The 18,672-nt window shown below is 42.1% G+C and overlaps 1 protein-coding gene across 7 annotated transcripts in view; it reads right to left on the bottom strand.

The window, feature by feature from the left end:
• The window catches only part of ice2 (interactor of little elongator complex ELL subunit 2), a 134,304-nt gene that overhangs the window by 77,399 nt on the left and 38,233 nt on the right, over positions 1-18,672 (bottom strand). For 6 of the 7 annotated variants that reach the window (XR_011889606.1, XM_072282209.1, XM_072282205.1 and 3 more), the window contains exons 8-10: positions 15,031-15,215; positions 4,549-5,497; positions 1,483-1,658 (exon numbers count right to left, since the gene is read on the bottom strand). Coding sequence is in view for 6 of the 7 variants with exons in the window: in XM_072282209.1 (XP_072138310.1) it covers positions 1,483-1,658; positions 4,549-5,497; positions 15,031-15,215 (1,310 nt within the window). In the remaining variant the exon portion in view is untranslated. The remainder of the gene's footprint in view (positions 1-1,482; positions 1,659-4,548; positions 5,498-15,030; positions 15,216-18,672) is intronic. The other variant, XM_072282206.1, reaches the window with a different exon arrangement.

Raw genomic sequence — 18,672 nt, 5'->3', positions numbered from 1 at the left:
TAAAAACCTAACATGTCACTTTCATATCACAATGTTATTAAAATTTCTCAGTCGAAATAGCCAAAGTGGCCAATCAGAAACCTGGAAGATTTCAGAGGTCTCAAAGATTTCAATCATTGTTGATAAGGAATCCTTGCATGCGCCATTGGACCAAAAAATCTGTTTCCCTCTTAGTGCTGGAGAATGACACAATGACATGTAATCACTGCTCAAAAACAAAGACTGGATATGGCACAGCTTTAACTCCAAGGGACACTAAACACACACTGTTTAGTGCAGATGCTTCAAGCAGTGCAGGAACACCTTGGCTTGTGCTGAGGTAGGAGACAACACAGATGAGAAGAAACAGGACAAGGAGGAATGCAACCCCATTCCATCATGGCTGAACAAACCATCACCTCAGACAGAACTTTCTGTATCTGCACCACTTGATTCCCTTGTAGGTTAACTTATTCTCTACCTGGAATATATTCAATGATACTGCTCCTACAGCTTTCTGGGGTAAGGAAATTCAGAGAGATACAACTCTATGTGAGACAAAACTCTTCATCTCTCTGTAGAATGATGCCCCCTTATTCTGAAGCTATACCCTCTAGTTCTACCTACACCCAAGGGGAAACATATTTTCAGAAGCTACCTTGCCAATACCTCTTTGATGCTTTGTATAAATTATATGTTTGGAAAAGACCACCTCTCATTCTTTTAAAGTCCCAATTGTATAATTGTGGCTCAGGAGGGCAAACACTTCGCAGGAGCTGTAAAAAATTCTAATTGTTGGTTCTTTCACACCTTTATAACACTCTAGTGCTATGGAACCAGCTCTCACAGTTGCAATAATTATGACAGTTAAAACATGCACAACTAGCTCAAAAGGCTACACATAACAATGTCCAGAAAACATTTCCAAATGGTTCTTCTTGAGGAATACATATCGACCAGGACAACTGGAGTAGTTACCCTACATTCCCTACTAGCAGAATCTGAGGGGAACTTCTTCACTCAAAGGATGGTGAGAGTGTGGAACTAGCTGCCAGCACAAGTGGTGGATGCATATTAGATTTCAATATTTAAGAGAAATATCAATAAATACATGGATGGGAAGGGCATGGAGGGCTATGGTCCTGGTGCATGTTGATTGGACTAGGCAAAATAATAGTTCAGCATGGACTAGATGGGCTGAAGAGCCTGTTTCTATGTAGTGCTCTATGACTCTTTGATATAATGCACATGATCATTTACATCCACCTGCAAGGACATCTAATTTGAACTATAATCTAATCCTAAAATTGCAATCAAAACACAACAACCCTAGTGGTGAACCACCTCAGTGCTGCACTGAAGTATCAGCCTGGAATTTTCAGGTTACAGAATCGGAGTGAGATTTGAATCCAAACCTTTCCAATTCAGCGAAGAGAAGAGCATGTTCCTTAATACAGAGGAGTGTGGATTTCTGTCTGCTGCATTGGGAAGGGAAGCACTCACCTTTTTCCTTCCTCCTTTGTTCGAGCGTGGCCTGATCTGTGTTTTGCATATACTTCCACGCACAAGTATGAGAAGGTCAGACAAACTGAAGAGTTTGTAGATGACATTCCCAGATTTTGGTGTTATGTAATCAGATGCTGCTTCTTCACAATTCAGGAGGTCTTCTGACAAGAGACCTAAACCATATAACAAAGCATGAATTCCAAATTCTACATGGCCCAGTCTTGTTTACTTATTTAGACATTTTATTGGGAAACAGTGCAGAATAGGTCCTTCAAGCCACACCACCCAGCAATCACCTGATCTTATCCTCGCTGGAGCAACCAGAGGAAACCCATGTGGTTGTGGGGAAAATGTACAAACTCCTTACAGGCAAGGCGAGAATTGAACCCAGGTTGCCCACACTGTAAAGTGTTGTGCTAACCACTATGTTACCATGACACAATGAAAGTGTTGTCACTTTATGTAACTGATATATCACTAAGGATAAAGAGTATTAGTTTCTATCTACTTTCACGGGCTTGAAAAAGCAGAATTCTCCAATAAAAGTACTCCTTAGTAGGCCCACAGTAAAATTATGGCTCTTTATTGACTAATTGTGACAATAATGGACATATCTAGAGCCCATTATTTTCACAGTTAGGGATGTGGGTTCATTGTTTCAGATTCAAACTTGCAGGGACATGGATTCATTGCTTCAAATTGGCAACTGAACGTAAAAAGAAATGCCTCTTCCCTTGGCTTGCTTCTGCTTGTACTCTACCTTACTCACCAGCAAAGTTCTCCCAATCTTGCCCGCCCTCACTGTAACAGTCTCTGCACTGTACTACCATATCCTGCACCTAACTTAAACTGCAGCTCACTGAAACAGCAAGGCTAAGGGTCTTAAGTTAAATATGTAAAAATGACAGAATGTATAATTCTTATTTGTGGACTGAATTCTTCAGGATATCCAAATGTACTTTCTTTCATTTCTTGTTCTTGCAGAATGTCAACATTGTTCATAAGGCATTTATTGCTCATCTCTGCATACTCTTCAGGAGATACTATTGAGTCACCTTCTTACAACTTCTACTATTCAGGTGGCAGCTTCATTGCTCTAGAGCTGCATAAAGGGTATGACAGGCCCAAATGGTATAAATGGATAAGATGCGCTTTTACATCTGGTCCATTTACAGTCTGGTAGTTTCACAGAGTTCACTACCAAGTAGCTTATTTAAATAAATGGATTTCAATTTCTTGTGTAACGCTCTGTAAGGTTTCCCTGCTAATGTCATGGTTTCTTTGTAGCAGCAGTGTTTGGGTTTTGACTAGAGATAGCGGGGCTTTGGAATGTGCGCCATCCAATGAGAGGTGCTGTTTCTTTTTGGTGTGTCTGAGAGAAGGTATTCGCAGACTTTTGTTCGGCAGAAGATGGAGAGAGAAGATGCCAGAATGGAGAGGTCATAGACTGCAAGACTGAGTGGATGTGGAATGGGGGTGGATGTGGAATGGGCTCGGGAGTCGACTACGCCCAGGGGAAATCGGTGGAGAACAAACAGACAGAAAAGTCGTGAGCTCCAACATGCACAATAGACTGTTTCTTTTTGTTTTCTTTCCTCTACTCAAGTTAAGAATTATAAAGCTAAATCTTTAAACTGCACATGGTGTACTGCTTGTTATTTCATGGTACTGATTTGTAACAGGGGAAAACATCACGCAGCATACACACACACAAGATTTCACAAGTTTGGCAGGCCAAAGAGTGTCTTTCCCCAGACTAACACAGCCCACCGAACCTGGGGGTTACAATTGTGGGGGCATCGTTCGGGATTGATTTTGTTGGATGCTGTGTGATTGCCCTGAGCATTGAACTAGTGGGTTGTGTGCTTAAGTCTGTGCTGGTATGGATGCTGCTGGGGCGGAATGGTGGTGTGCCTCCATGGCAGTTACTGGTAACTAATGTGCGTGTGTTGAGTGGGTTAGATATTCGTGCACTGGATGAATTGTTAATTTGACTTTTGAGTACTGTTAAAGTTGTTGACAAAGTTATGTTTGCAGGGTGGAGGTTTGATAAAATGGCGGGCACAGACCTTGCCTTAGTTCAGACTAGTGCTGACGTAACGGCAGTGGAACTGCCCTCTACTATCGGTGCCCCAGGTGAGGCGGGCCATGGCCTGTCCATACTGTCAGGGAGGAGGGGAGTGTACGGAGCGGGCCAAATCACAAGTCGAGCTTCCCGAGGCTGAGGCCAGAGATTTCAAAGACAGGGTTCTATTGTTTCTGAGGAGTGAGGAGAAGGAGTAGTTAGATTTAGAATGTCTAATTAGTCCCCGTCCTCCAGGGAAGAGTGAGAATTCTGAGTTAGTATCTGCCCTTACCTCTCTAGCGAATAAATGGAAAAATGCTCAGGTCCGAAGTCTCTGCTATGGTAGACTCTGCCTATTCTCTGGAATAATGCCCACCCCCAAGGGGGAAGAGGAGTACGAGATTTGGGCGGAGCAAACCTCTCAGTTGCTAGATGAGTGGCAGTGCTCTGATGATGTAAAGCGACAGAGTTTGCGCGGGCAGGCCGCTGACATAGTGAAAGCCATGAAGTTCTGGTATCCCGTAGCTAGAGCTGTCGACTATATGGGGGCATTGGAAAAGGCTTTGCTTTAAGTGTATAAGTGTTTGCTCATTGGTCAAGTTTTACTGCAGTATTAACCAAGTACTTTCTAGTTGGATTATTACTTATAGATTAGAATGTTAATTTTTCTAATATCTATGGGTACAATAGTAGCTGTTTTATACTAGATGCCATTTTTAGTCTCTCTTTTCCTCAAGTAGTAGTGACTCTTGTCTCTGCTCTGTTCCTCTTCTTTGTTCTATCAATTCTTAATAAAACTATCATGAAGCAATAAGTTTTATGCCTCTTTCCTGACTTCTAAAAGAATCTTGCATTTAATCACCAGAATATAGACTGTCAACTCTAGACTGCCTGAATGCACCAGCAGGGGAGATGTACTATATCTTTTACAGGTTACAATCATCACAACCTCAGTCTTTGACTTGAAATTGCTTAACAGCAAGTTTATTAATTCTTACCTGTCTTTGTGTTCTGGGGGGCCTTCTCCAAGAAACTAGAAACATTCCCGAAGGTAGAAGTGTGGGATTCAGGAATGGAGCCAGTGATAGGGTTCCGGTCGAGTGATGGTTGCCCATGAGGGTTCTGGCCCAGTGAGCTTGATTCTTGTGTTGCTTGCGGCTGATCAACAGGCTTCTTGGGAGTGGACTTTAAGAGTTTACACTGCATTCTCAGAATCTGCCCAACCGGATCAAATTCCTTCAGGAGGGTTTTGGAGGCTACCCTCTTCTGTGCCCGGCTCTTGGTCTTCAGCTTCTGGCTGCTGGGTGGATTCTGATCAGGAGAGGGTGACCGAGGCGTGTCTGGAATGACTTCTTTGGGACCTTGATGATCAAGCTTCTCTGGAATGGGTGCCATATCACTTCCAGCAGTTTGCTCAAAATCACAAGAATCACTGTCAACTGGAAAGCTTGTATCAATGATCAGCTGGTCTTCATCCGAACTACTATCAGATTCCATTCCTTTAAAATTAGCCATTTCATTCCGGTTATCACTTGCCAATGTTTTATTGTCTCCTTGGACTCTAACCTCTTTCTTTGGGTTATCCTTCTGTTGATCTGAAATGGAAGGCCTTCTGCAATCAGTATTTTCCACTGTGTTCAACTCTCTGCCACTGTTCAGGTTGGATAGTGACGAGGGAAGTTGATCGTCCTGAACTAACTTTTTGGTCACCACTTCAGCTGGTGATTGTGTCTTAGTAAGTTCCTGTTCCTTATTGTCCTCTGTTACGGGAGCAGTTCTGGCAGCTTTGGGCTTCAAGGCCTGTCTGCAAGTGCTGGGGACAGCATCTTTCAGCAGAGTTTTTTTTGTCAACCCTGAGGAAATTGTTCCAAAAGTCTCCAATTCAGTAAAGTCGGCATTAAAATCCAGGTCACTGGTTGTGCATGCATTAACAGATCTCCGATCCTGCTGGGAATATAATACCCATATTAAACAAAAGGAATAGTCACTGTTACCTCATTAAACAGATTTAGAAAATCAGTATGTGAGAGAGAACAAATATATCACACCAGCAGAGCTCCCACTGACCAACCATGCCAGTAAAGTCCTGTTCCTTCTTACCTATCCACCAGTATAGTTTTCCCTCACTTTGATATAGTCATGGAAAAAGGTTTTTGACAAAAGCAACAGCAGCACAGTTCTTTTGTTGTTAGCAGTGAAGTTCTAAGGGGTACAATACATACTACCTTAACTTTTGTAGATTTTTTTCTTAGATTTAAATGTTGTGATTACAATAAATAAGTCTGCAGGTGATACAGAAATGAGCCTTATGGATTCACAGTCAGTGTTACACTGTCATGGCCAAATGTTCTGGCCAGTGGTCAGGAATGTTGGAAATGGTATTTAATTCAGACGGTTAAATCGTTAGGAGCAGTGCAGGAAGGAATGGAGTACAGAATAAATGAGAGGATACTGAATGTTCTGGAGGAATAGAGGGGCCTTGCTGAATGTGTAGATCCTTAAACAAGATAAGCCAATAAATAAGGTTGTTTATTAGTAAATCCAGAATGCTTCCTTTTACCAGACAAGCCACAGAATGGCAGAGCATGGAAGCTCTGCTGGAAATGTGCACAATGTTGTTAGTTCACAACATAAATATTATGTACTTGGAGGGATGTGGTTGCACTGTACAGGGTGCAGAGGTTTATGAGCATGTTGCTAGGACTAGAAAATTATAGCCGCAAGAACAGATTGGAAAGGTGGCTATGGGGGATCTTAATCAGAACAGAAGTCAAGGATCCAGTTGCAGACAGGGTGCAGGGGCCCAAGTTTTGAAGCTTGTTGTTTAGTACTGAGGGCATGATGGTATTGAACGCCAAGTTGTAATCAATAAACAGCAACCTGATGTAGGTATTGTTGTTGTCTAGGTGGTCCAAGGCCAAGTGGGGGAACCAGTGAGATTGCATGCACTGTAGACCTATTGTGGCAGTAGGCAAATTGCAGCAGACCCAGGTCCTTGCCTAGGCAGGGGTTTATCCTGGTCATGACCAACCTTCAAAGTACTTCATCACAGTAGGCGGGAGTACAACTGGGTGGTAGATATTGAGGCAGCTTACCATTTTTTTCTTGGGCACTAGTATGATTGATACCCTTTTGATGCAGGTGGGAATTTCCAAACATAGTAGCGAGAGATCAAAGATGTCCTTGAGCACTCCTGCCAGTTGGTTGACACAGATCTTCAGTTTACCAGGTGCACATTTGGGGCCCAATGATTTGCAATGGTTCACCCTCTTGAAAGATGTTCTGATGTCAGCCTCTGAGACAGAGATCACAGGGTCTCCAAGTACTGCAGGGATTTTGCACAAGTGTAGCTTTATTCTCCTTTTCAAAGTGTGCCTGAGTGAAGCATCACAGCTATGTATGATGTTAGCAGACATCCCACCTCTGTCGGAAGATCTGGGAGTCTACCGGATACCGATAGTAGCTCCCTGACGCCCGGAAATTATATACAATATCCTGGAAATAGATTTTTCTGAGAGGGAGAGCGAGCATCCTGATTGGTCTCTCTTCATGCTAAGATTGGTCCCCAACCACCGGGCTGCGAGGAAACGATATGATTTGGCGATATGAGTCGGCTGCACCTTTCCTCATTCCCTGTCACGCACTGTTGAGCTTGAACGCACACGAGCTCATTACCCGCGTGTCATCCATGTCAGCGCGGGAAGGAAATCAACTCCTCGAGCTTGCAAATAACGGCGGGTTGAAAAGTATGTTTGACATAACATCTCTGCCGGCATTCTGGATCAAAGTCAAGGCTAAATATCCTGAGATAGCCACGAAAGCACTGAAAACGTTGCTTCCATTTCCAACATCATATCGCTGCGAAGCGGAGTTTTCTGCAATGAATGCAACGAAAACTAAATTGCGGAATAGACTGGACATAAGGAACCTCGTTCGAGTATCGCTGTCTCCCATCACCCCTCGATGGCACCGTCTTGTTGCAAGAAAACAAGCCCAGGGCTCCCACTGACTCAGCGATATTGGTGTGTTGCAATGATCTTATATATTCATTCAAGGAAAATATGCACTGTGTGTTTAATATCCAAATGTTACTGAAAATGTTATGATGCTATTGACTTATCACCTATATTCCTGTCGTGACTAACACCCACCCCCCCCCCCCACCCCTGGCCGGTCCACAAGAATATTGTCAATATTAAACCGGTCTGCGGTGCAAAAAATGTTGGGGACCCCTGCTAAGTAGACCTATCAGTTTTCTCTGTGGGCGGGCTTTACAATCGACCTCAAAAATAATGGCAGTGTTGCTCGCTGCACTGTTTGCAACAGTGACTTTTCTATTGCCCATGGTGAGTTAAAATGTAAAAGACATGTTGAGGTGAGTTTAACAGGTGTCATTCGTTCATTAGCATAGCTAACGTTATTTAAACTAGCTGGCTGGCTGCGAAGGAGCTATGCTATTGATGTCCCACGTGATGAGGCCAAACTCCCTGTAGACTTGCTTAAAGTTGTAATAATGATAATATAATATAAGTACATATTTTAAAGTCACATTTGCTGCATATACCCAATTTGCAGGTTAGACAAAATCACTAAACAAAGTATTACATACACTCTTGGAGGTCGACGGGGGGGGGGTGGGAATATGGGGTTGCGGGGGTGGGGGTGCTACCTCCCTGAAATGAGCTTTTGCAGGGTGGGATGTCTGTGTTAGGTTTTGCCTTGTTGGAAGTAATGGCCTGCAAACCCTGCTGGAGTTGGTGTACATCAGATTCTGACTCTAACTTCAATTGGAATTTATTGTTCGCTCTTAAAATAGCATTTTGTAGGTCATTCCTAGACTTTTTGCATGATTCTGGGATCACCACAGATCTAGCCTTTAGCAGACCACAGACCTCCTGGTTCATCCACAGCTTTCGGTTTGGGTATGTCTGATATGTTCTCAAAGGCACACAATCATCCACACAGGTCTTGATGAAGTTGGTGATGACTGTGGTGTATTCATTCAGATTCAAAGATCCACAAATCGAAAGCAATCCTGTAAGGGCTCCTCCATCTTCCCAGGCAATACCTTGCAGTGCTCAGTCTCTGCCTGTACAGCAGGAGTAAAAGTACAGCCAGGTGTTCGGACTTGCCGAAGTCCCTCGTGGGGTAGCATTGTAACCATTCTTGATAGTGGTGTAACAGTGGTCAAAGCAAAGTAGCTGCATGGCCTTGGTTGTAGCAAGTCGGGGGCTTGCCTGGTGCTGCAGTCCAGGAGAGGAAACACCGGAAGCCATGTAGTGTGGTATCCATGCTCAGTTGGGGGCTGGCCTTTCCTATCAGTGCTGCCCTCCAGTGTTTGATCGGTGGAATGACAGGCTGGATTGCGTACTAATGTTTGTTTGCGCACTGCCGAGAACTGTACCATCAAAATGAGGGACATCTCACTCAGGCACTTGGGCTATATGTATGGTTTTTCAGTATGATTTTTTTTTTGCTCCCTATTTTGAATGTGCTGTGTATGTTTTGCACCTTGGCCCCAGAGGAACACTGTTGCATTCAGCTGTATTCATGTATGGCTGAATGATAATTAAACTTGAATTTGAATTTGAATTCCTTACTTGCAAGAACAATCACCAATCACAATACAGGTATTAAAAGTCGATAGAAACCAGAAGCTGACAACCAAAACTTTGAAGATAGTGAAGCAATTCTCCCTTTGTTGGTATGAGTGCCTTGAATTGCTTACTAGGCCCCTGATGTGCAAGGGAAAGCTATGCTCTTCAAAGACCCTTCTTTCTTGGGCTGTCTGCACTTTATCTACAGCCTACCCTTACCTGGATATTATGTTAACCCTGACCTTAATACAACTTCCACACTGCCATTACAATCATATGATAAACTGTTCCACCAGAAGTCCTGATGCTTACAGAGACAGTAATCACATGCATCGTATGAGACCAAATGATGGATAACACTTTTTTTCATTAGGTAAAAATCCTACTGTAACTTAGCCCCAGAGCTGACTGGTCATAAGCTCCAGCTTCTATAAAATGATACACACAAAATGCTGGAGAAACTCAGCAGGCCAGGTTACCCTTCTATAAAAAGAACTTGGTTCTATTTTATCTTCAAGAAAGATAAATTGCCATGCTGATATTTCAAAAGCAAATACACGAGACGCACCTTCAATGCAAGTTAATTGCACTTGAATTGCAAACACAGATTTGGATATTGTCATATATGATTGGTAATGTGAATGGGGACTGTAAACTCAGGTTACAGACACTAAACTCAAAATATTGATCAATGGGTAAATTGGCAAGTGATAAATTTTGAGAGGTCTCACTAGGGTAGGATTTACACCATAGGAATGGTAAGCAGGTGGGATAAGGAGACAGTCAAAAGATCCCTGAAAAATGGTTAGCATAGTTAGATAGGACAGTGAAGGAGGATGCTTGCCTTAATTAGACACTTTGGAATGTTGAGTGCGAAGGCAGAATACAGGATTGGAGCGTGGAGGAACAGAGGGATCTTGGAGTCCAAAACCAATAGATCCATCAAAGTTGCTGCACAAGTTGATTGGGTGGTTAAGGCATATGGTGTGTCGACCTTCATTAGTCGGGAGATTGAGTTCAAGAACTATGAGGTAATGTTTCAGCTCTTAAAAAAAAAAATCTGGTTAGACCACATTTGGAATATTGTGTTCAGTACCGGTCACCTCATACTAGGAAGGGTTAACTGCTCCCCCATGTAAGTCTTCAGTTTGTAATGTGGTTGCGTAAGTGTCTACAAAGAGTCAGGGCCAAACATACGAGTCTACCCTTGTCTTGTCACTGCATATAGTAATAGGACATCCAGTGTCAAGTTTAAAGGGAATGGGTTCTGCCTTTAACCTTTGAAACTACCCATATAAGGGGAATTGTCCCAAGACCATCTGAGTGCATTACAAATGCCTCTGGCTCCATAACCATGTACTGTTTTGCCGTGGAACATTCCAGCTTGGACGGTGGCCGAGATAAGCGTCCTTTCTTTTGGCAAGTATGGCAGACGGAGTCTCGTTGACGACAGTCAGTAGGTTTCTAGTGAAGTTCACAACTGTAATGTCGGAAGCCCGAAGTACAATTCCCTTTTTTCTTAGCTGGTGACACTTTGTTAACGTCAGTGTAATCTGCTGCAATTGTAGGTGATAGGGATGTCACCTCTTCTTGTACCTTGCACTGTTGCAACAAAGCTGCATTTTTATCTACCGCTTCAATGCCATTTGCAACATCAAAAACTGACTTAAGTGTGAGCTCTGATTCTCCCAAGAGGTGACGTTAAATGTGAACATCATACACGTCAACAACTAAGCGATCACGTATCATAACTTCTTGAACAGCACCATAATCACAAGTTTTCTTAATTCAGCAATAAACATTGCTAATGATTCATTTTCTAACTGAATATGCGGTGCACAATATCTGATGGTTTAGGATTGTAATGAGACCCAATTAATCTCACAAGTTCCTCTTAAGATTTTGGAGAGGGCAAATTGGGACTCCCCAAACTTCAGATGATGTTATATTTTTGGACTGCATACGGTGAGCAATATGCTGGCTTTTAAAAAAAATTGGGATCAGTGATGTTGTTTGCCACGAAAGAGCAGTCCAAATGTTTGGCGTAAACATTCTAGGGGTACTGTGAACTTTTCTATTTATGCTCATTGTTCAAAGGCTACGGTTACCTCGTCAGGTAACTGAGGAGAGCACCTCAGTGTATGATACAAGCGACATCTGGTTCACCAGTGATTTCCAGGAAAGACTGGCATGGGTACACAAGCTAGCAACCTTGTGTGCAGCACTCGCAAGAGGACACCATGGCACCATACGAGCTACGGATGAACTAAATATGCAATATCTCCAGAGTCTCCCAGGGGTGGGGAGGTGGGAGAGGATGAGGGTCTCCATATGGCAGACATAACAATAATGGCCAGGATTGGAAATACAATAACGAACAGCTCAAGCAAACAGCATTGACCAGGGAGGCATTCACTGCAAAGTGCCATTGCAGCAAAATCTGCAAAAACATCAAAGGCCTCAAGATACATCAAAGCAGGTCCAGTTGTGGAATGAAGACAACTCAAAAGCAATGCACAGACTCAACATCTGGTGAGACGATGGAGAATTCCAGCCAGGAAGCACCCCACAGAGCTGAAGATCTCTCCACACCTGAGCCACCCCAGTACCAAAGTAAGGACCAAGTGAGTGCCCCCTTGGACACCCTAATCCATTTATCAAGGAAAGAGAGGATCAGATGACCTAGATCATCAGACAATGTATCTTTGAAGCAGTTCGATGATGACCTGGATTGCATCTTAGAAGTTACATTGGCAGGACCTATCGACAGGAAAATTGACTCCCCACACAGCCGTTGTGTTCAACTTTGCTCAAGAGCGATTCAGCCCAATGGAGAAGAAAGTGGATCTTAAACCGCCATGGCAACGAAACAGGAGGGAAAGGGAGATTTGCCACCTGAGAAATGAGATAAAAACCCTGAACAAACAATTCAAAAACAGTTCACCTGATGAAAAAAGTGGTGCAATAATAACAGGGTTGTTGTGATGGGAGATTTTAATTTCCCCAATATTGATTGGCATCTCCATAGAGCAAGGAGTTTAGATGAAGTTGAGTTTGTTAGGTGTGTTCAGGAAGGTTTCCTGACACAATATGTAGATAAGCCTACGAAGAGAGGCTGTATTTGATCTGGCATTGGGAAATGAATCTGGTCAGGTGTCAGGTCTCCCAGTGGGAGAGCATTTAGGAGATAGTGATCACAATTCTATCTCTCTTACCAGAGCATTGGAGAGGGATAAGAGCAGACAAGTTAGCAAAATTGGAGTAAGGAGAAATATGAAGCTACCAGGCAGGAACTTGGAAGTATAAATTGGGAGCAGATGTTCGCAAGGAAATGTATGGCAAATGTTCAGGGGTTATTTGTGTGGCATTCTGCATAGGTACATTCCAATGAGATAGGGAAAGGATAGTAAGGTACAGGAACCCTGGTGTACAAAGGCTGTTGAAAATCTAGTCAAGAAGAAAAGAGAAACTTACAAAAGGTTCAATAAACAAGGTAATGTTAGAGATCTAGAAAATTATAAGGCTAGCAGGAAGGAGCTTAAGAATGAAATTAGGAGAGCCAGAAGGGGCCATGAGAAGGCCTTGGTGAGCAGGATTAAGGAAAACCCCAAGACATTCTACAAGTATGTGAAGAGCAAAAGGATAAGACATCAGAAAATAGGACCAATCAAGTGTGACAGTGGAAATATGTGTATGCAACCGGAGGAGCTAGCGGAGGTACTTAATGGATACTTTGCTTCAGTATTCACTACGGAAAAGGACCTTGGCGATTGTAGGGATGACTTACAGCGGACTGGAAAGCTTGAGCATATAGACATTGAGTAAGAGGATGTGCTGGAGCTTTTGGAAAGCATCAAGTTGGATAAGTCACCGGGGCTGGACGAGATATGCCCCAGGCTACTGTGGGAGGCGAGGGAGGAGATTGCTGAGCCTCTGGCAATGATCTTTCCATCATCAATGGGTACGGAAGAGGTTCTGGAGGATTGGAGGGTTGCAGATGTTGTACCCTTATTCAAGGAAGGGAGTAGAGGTAGCCCAAGAAATTATAGACCAGTGAGTCTTACTTCAGTGGTTGGTAAGTTGATGGAGAAGATCCTGAGAAGCAAGATTTATGAACATTTGGAAAGGCATAATATGATTAGGAGTAGTCAGCATGGCTTCGTCAAAGGCAGATCATGCCTTATGAGCCTGATTAAATTTTTTGAGGATGTGACTGAACACATTGATGAAAGTAGAGTAGTAGATGTAGTGTATATGGATTTCAGCAAGGCATTTGATAAGGTACCCCATGCAAGCTTATTGAGAAAGTAAGCAGGCATGGGATCCAAGGGGACCTTGCTTTGTGGATCCAGAATTGGCTTGCCCACAGAAGGCAAAGAGTGGTTGTAGATGGGTCATATTCTGCATGGAGGTCGGTGACCAGTAGTGTGCCTCAGGGATCTGTTCCGGAACCCTTTCTCTTCGTGATTTTTGTAAATAACCTGGATGAGGAAGTGGAGAGATGGATTAGTAAATTTGGTGATGACACAAAGGTTGGGGGTGTCGTGGATAGTGTGTAGGATCAGAGGGATCATGGGGTCTGAGTCCAGAGGACACTCAAAGCTGCTGTGCAGGTTGACTGTGTGGTTAAGAAGGCATATGGTATATTGGCCTTCATGAACAGTGGGATTGAGTCAAGAGCCGATAGTCAAGATAGTTACAGCTATTTTGGACCCTGGTCAGACCCCACTTGGAGCACTGTGCTGGTGAAGGCTTATACAGCAGGGTCTTTTAAGAGACTCTTGGATAGGTACATGGAACTTAGAAAAATAGAGGACTAAGGGTAACCCTAGGTAATTTCTAAAGTAAATACATGTTCAGCACAGCACTGTGTTGTGCTGTAGGTTTTCTATGTTCTTCTATTATTGATGATTTAACCAGCAAACTGCAGGAACTGCTGCATAAGCTCAGGAGGGCCCAATCTGGAAAAAAACTATCTTCCAGATAAAAGTAGATTCAAGTGATGCTGAAGGATGGGTGTAGGGGAGGTGGAAGGAGGTCCTGAGTAATGACAACATTGAAAGAGGAGCTCAGTCTCTGGGTATGGAAATGTAAGGACTGGCAAAAGTCTACATATACATCTACGAACAAATAGTAATATTAAATTTGAAAACTTAACTAAATAAAGTTGTTAAATTTAAGATTAATTCTTCATTCCTTAAAAACATGCAAAAGTCAGGTAATTAGAAATCTGGTCATGCTCTGAAAGTGTTTAAAGAGGTAGCTTGAAGGGCTTCAGAGGTCAGGAGAACTTGGGCAAGCAGTAGGGGAACATGCAATGCAAGGCTAGGTTCTGAAGGGGGGACAAGATTCAAAGAATTATAGAATAGCACAGCACAGAAATGGGTCCTATCAGTCTTTCACAAACATGCCAACCATGATGTACAGCTACATCAATCCCATTCATCTACACTAGACCCATATCCCTCTGCACTTTTTCTATCCAAGTCCAAGTACGTTTTAAACATTGTACTTGTACTGACCCCTCAAATCTTTAAATATCTCCCTCCTCATCTTAAACTTATGATCTCAAGTTCTAGACTACCCTGCTCTGCGAGATTTAATCTATCTAGGTTCTTCATAAATTTATACCACATTATTAGCCTTCTACATTCGAGTGAGAATAAACCCAGCCTATGTAATCATACCTACAGCCTCTCTTCCATGTAACACACTGGTGAATGACTTCTGCATTCTCTCCTTTGCTGTCACATACTTTTTGCAGTGTGGTGTCCAAAAGGATACACAATATGCCAAGTGTACACAATAACCAAAGTACTGCTCCAACTTTTATCTGCAATTCTTGTCAGAAAATAGTCTCAAAATAAAGGCTCAGTAACTTACGTTCTCCTCAAATGAGATGCTGCTTTCTGGTTTGTCCAATGTCAAATTTGACACCGCTGTGTAACTTTTTTTGGACATCATTAAATCTAAAGGAACTTCATAAAAAAGCAAGTTCCTCTCTCTCATAGCAAGTTCTTTCTTGGGCAGAGGCGATTCAATGAAGACCACTTTCTCCATTTTATTTCCTTTGAAAACAGAACAGAAAGATATCATAACAACTGGCTCAGGAGGTTTTCAATAAAAATTAATCCCAAATTTACAGACATCAGAGGATGATTATCAAGTGAAGAATATCTATCAAAAGTAAGAAGAACTGATCTCTTCACAAATGACAAATAAAAAATAACCTTTGAAGGAGAATACTCAATATAATTTGGAATTCCTCACAAAGTTCTGTGAACCAGAAGAGAGATGGTTTACAGGAACAGAAGTGACATAAAATATACACAGATTTATGGAGATGAAATTCTGTTAACATGATTCTGGTAATACCGGTTGAAGAAACATTGGACTAAACATAAGTAAACTTCATTCCTCCTCATTAAATTCCCCACTGAAGAACCAATACTTAATGTTCCAAATCCCATGATACATAAACCTCCCTGCTAAATTTCTATTGTGTTCTAACCCTCAACTACATAAGACCATAAGTAGGAACAGAATTAGGCCACTTGTCCCACTAAGTCTGCTCCATTTCATCATGGCTGTTCCATTTTCCCCCTCAGTCCCAATCTCCTGTCTTCTCCCCAAATCCCCTCGTGCCGTCACTGATCAAGAATCTACCAACCTCTGGCTTAAATATACTCCACGGGCATCTGGGGCAATGAATTCCACAGATTCACCACTCCCTGGCTAAGTAAATGTCTGCTCATCTCTGTTCTAAAAGGATGCCCCTTTATTCTGAGGCTGTGTCCTCTGGTCTTAAGACTCCCCCATCATAGGAAACATCCTCTCCACATCCACTCTATCAAGGCCTTTCAACATTTGAAAGGTTTCAGTGAGGTCACCCCTTGTTTTTCTGAATTCCAGTAAGCAGAGGCCCAGAACCATCAAAAGCTCTTTATATGACAAGCCTTTCAATCACAGAATCATTTTTGTGAACCTTCTTTGAACCTTCTCCAATGTCAGCATATCCTTTCTTGTATACGGGACCCAAAGCTCCAGGTGAGGCCTCACCAGTGCTTTATAAAGCCTCTTTGTTACATCCTTACTTTTATATTCCAGTCCTCTTGAAATGAATGCTAACATTGCTCACCACAGACGCAACCTACAAATTAACCTTTAGGGAATCCTGTGCAAGGACTCCTTTCCTCTCCACTTAGAAAATAGTCTACCCTTTTATTTCTTCTATCAAAGTGAATGACCATACACTGCCCGACAATATATTCCATCTACCACTTCTTTGCCCATTCTCTTTGTCTAAGTCCTTCTGTAGCCTCTCTACTTCCTCAAAACTGCCTGCTCCCCCATCTATCTTCACATCGCTTGTAAACCTGGCCACAAAGCCATCAGTTATATCACCCAAGTCATTACCATAAAAAGAATTGGTCCCAACACAGACCCTTGCGAAACACCACTAGTCATCAGTAGCCAACCAGAAAAGGCTTCCTTTAATTCCCACTCTTTGCCTCCTGCCGATCAGCCAATGCTTTCTCCATTCTAGTATCTTTCCTGTAATACCATGTGCTTTTAACTTGATAAGCAGCCTCAAGTGTGGCACCTTGTCAAAGGCCTTCTGAAAATCCAAGTGCACAACATCAACCAATTTTCCATTGTCTATGCTCCTTGTTATTCCTTCAAAGAATTCCAACAGATTTGTCAAGCAGGATTTTCCCTTAAGGAAACCATACTGGCTATAGCCTATTTTATCATGTGCCTCTGAGTACCCGAAAGCCCAAGCCTTAATAATTGACTCCAACATATTCCCACTATTGATGTCAGACTAACAGGCCTATAATTCTTTTTCTTCTGCCTTTCTCCCTTCTTGAAGAATGGAATGATATTTGCAATTTTCAATTTCCTCCAGAACTATGCCAGAATCAATTGATTCTTGAAAGATCATTACTAATGTCTCCACAATCTCTTCAGCCACCTCTTTCAGAACCCCAGGGTGTACACCATCTGGTCCAGGAGACTTATCTACCTTCAGACCTTTCAATTCCCCAAGAACCTTCTCTCTAGTAATGGCAACTTCACACACTTCTACCCTGATACACTCAAACTTCTAGCATGCTGCTAGTGTTTTCACAGTGAAGACTGATGCAAGTTATTCAGTTCATCTGCCATTTCCTTATCTCCAATTACTACCTCTCCAGCATCATTTCCCAGCTATCCAATGTCTATTCTCACCTCTCTCTTAGACTTTATGTATCTGAGGAATTTTTTGGTTTCCTCTTTAATATCATCAGCCACCTTACTTTTGTATTCCATCTTTTCCTTCTTTATGACTTTTTTAGTTGTCTTCTTTTGTTTTTTAAAAGCTCCTTCTAACTTCCTTCTAATTTTTGCTCTATTACACTGGATAACTTTTTTCTTAAGTGCTGCTTCCTCAAAATTTTTTGGGTTATGATAGACCGTTTGAGGCTGAACACAAATATAATTTCAGACTACTTGTTTTATGTAAGAATTTGGAGAAACAAGAAATTCATTTTATTGAATACAATGCATTTAATTGCATAACTGTGCTGATGCCTTGCAATAGTTCAACTAAGCTAAAAATATCTTGTTGATGATTTTCACTTGTACTTAGTTTCTGAGGCTTCTGACTTAAGTTTCCAGCAATAATCAGCCAGCATTGATGGATTCCAGTTGCCCTGATATATTTCTCCATGATTGCAATATCCTGGTGAAACCTTTCACCAAATTCATCATTGACAGTGCCAAGAGTTGCAAGGAAGAAGCCAAAATGGGAATGCAACAAGTACAAGGAGCTCAGGCTTTGTCTTTGTCACCAATATTACACCCAAAGTAAAGCTTATAGGCTTTCTTAATAAGAGGAGTAATGTTCCATCTTTGAGATTTAAGTGTATACTTGCCACAAATATAACAGAAAGTATTGTGGTTGCTGCAACATTGACAAGGCATTTTATCACGAATACTCCTGAAAGTACAATGACTTTATTATAACGAGTACACACAATATGCAATGAGGATACAGCATGCAAACCAATATACATGTAAATGCAATTCATAGAACGGTGTGTGCGTGATGCTTTTATTGCCTTTGTAACACCTGTCCTGCCATGCAAGATCTGCCCTGCCTAAGCAGGCACATTTTAATTGACTTTAATTATGAATCAAAATAACAAATATAAGCAATTACAAAAAGGAAGTGCAGGATAGGGAACTTTCATGGTTATTTTCAAGATCCGCAGCTCAAAATCCATAAGATACATAAACTTTGTGGGCTGAAGGGCCTGTATTGTGCTGTAGGTTTTCTATGTTTCTATACATCCAGAAGTATTCAGGAAACAAAATGCTAGCCAGTGTTACGTGACCTCTCATTGGTTTTTAAGTTGGCTTTGACTTCTCTTGTCAGCCACAGTTGCGTCATCCTGCCTTCAGAATGCTTCTTCCTCTTTGAGATGTGTGTGCGTGTATATAGTGCTTTCTGAGTTGCTCTGCCAACATCTCTTCCAGTGT

This window comes from Mobula birostris, chromosome 18, assembly GCF_030028105.1.
Source record: "Mobula birostris isolate sMobBir1 chromosome 18, sMobBir1.hap1, whole genome shotgun sequence".
NCBI classification, from domain to species: domain Eukaryota; kingdom Metazoa; phylum Chordata; class Chondrichthyes; order Myliobatiformes; family Myliobatidae; genus Mobula; species Mobula birostris.
This window is presented reverse-complemented; position numbering and strand designations above follow the sequence as displayed.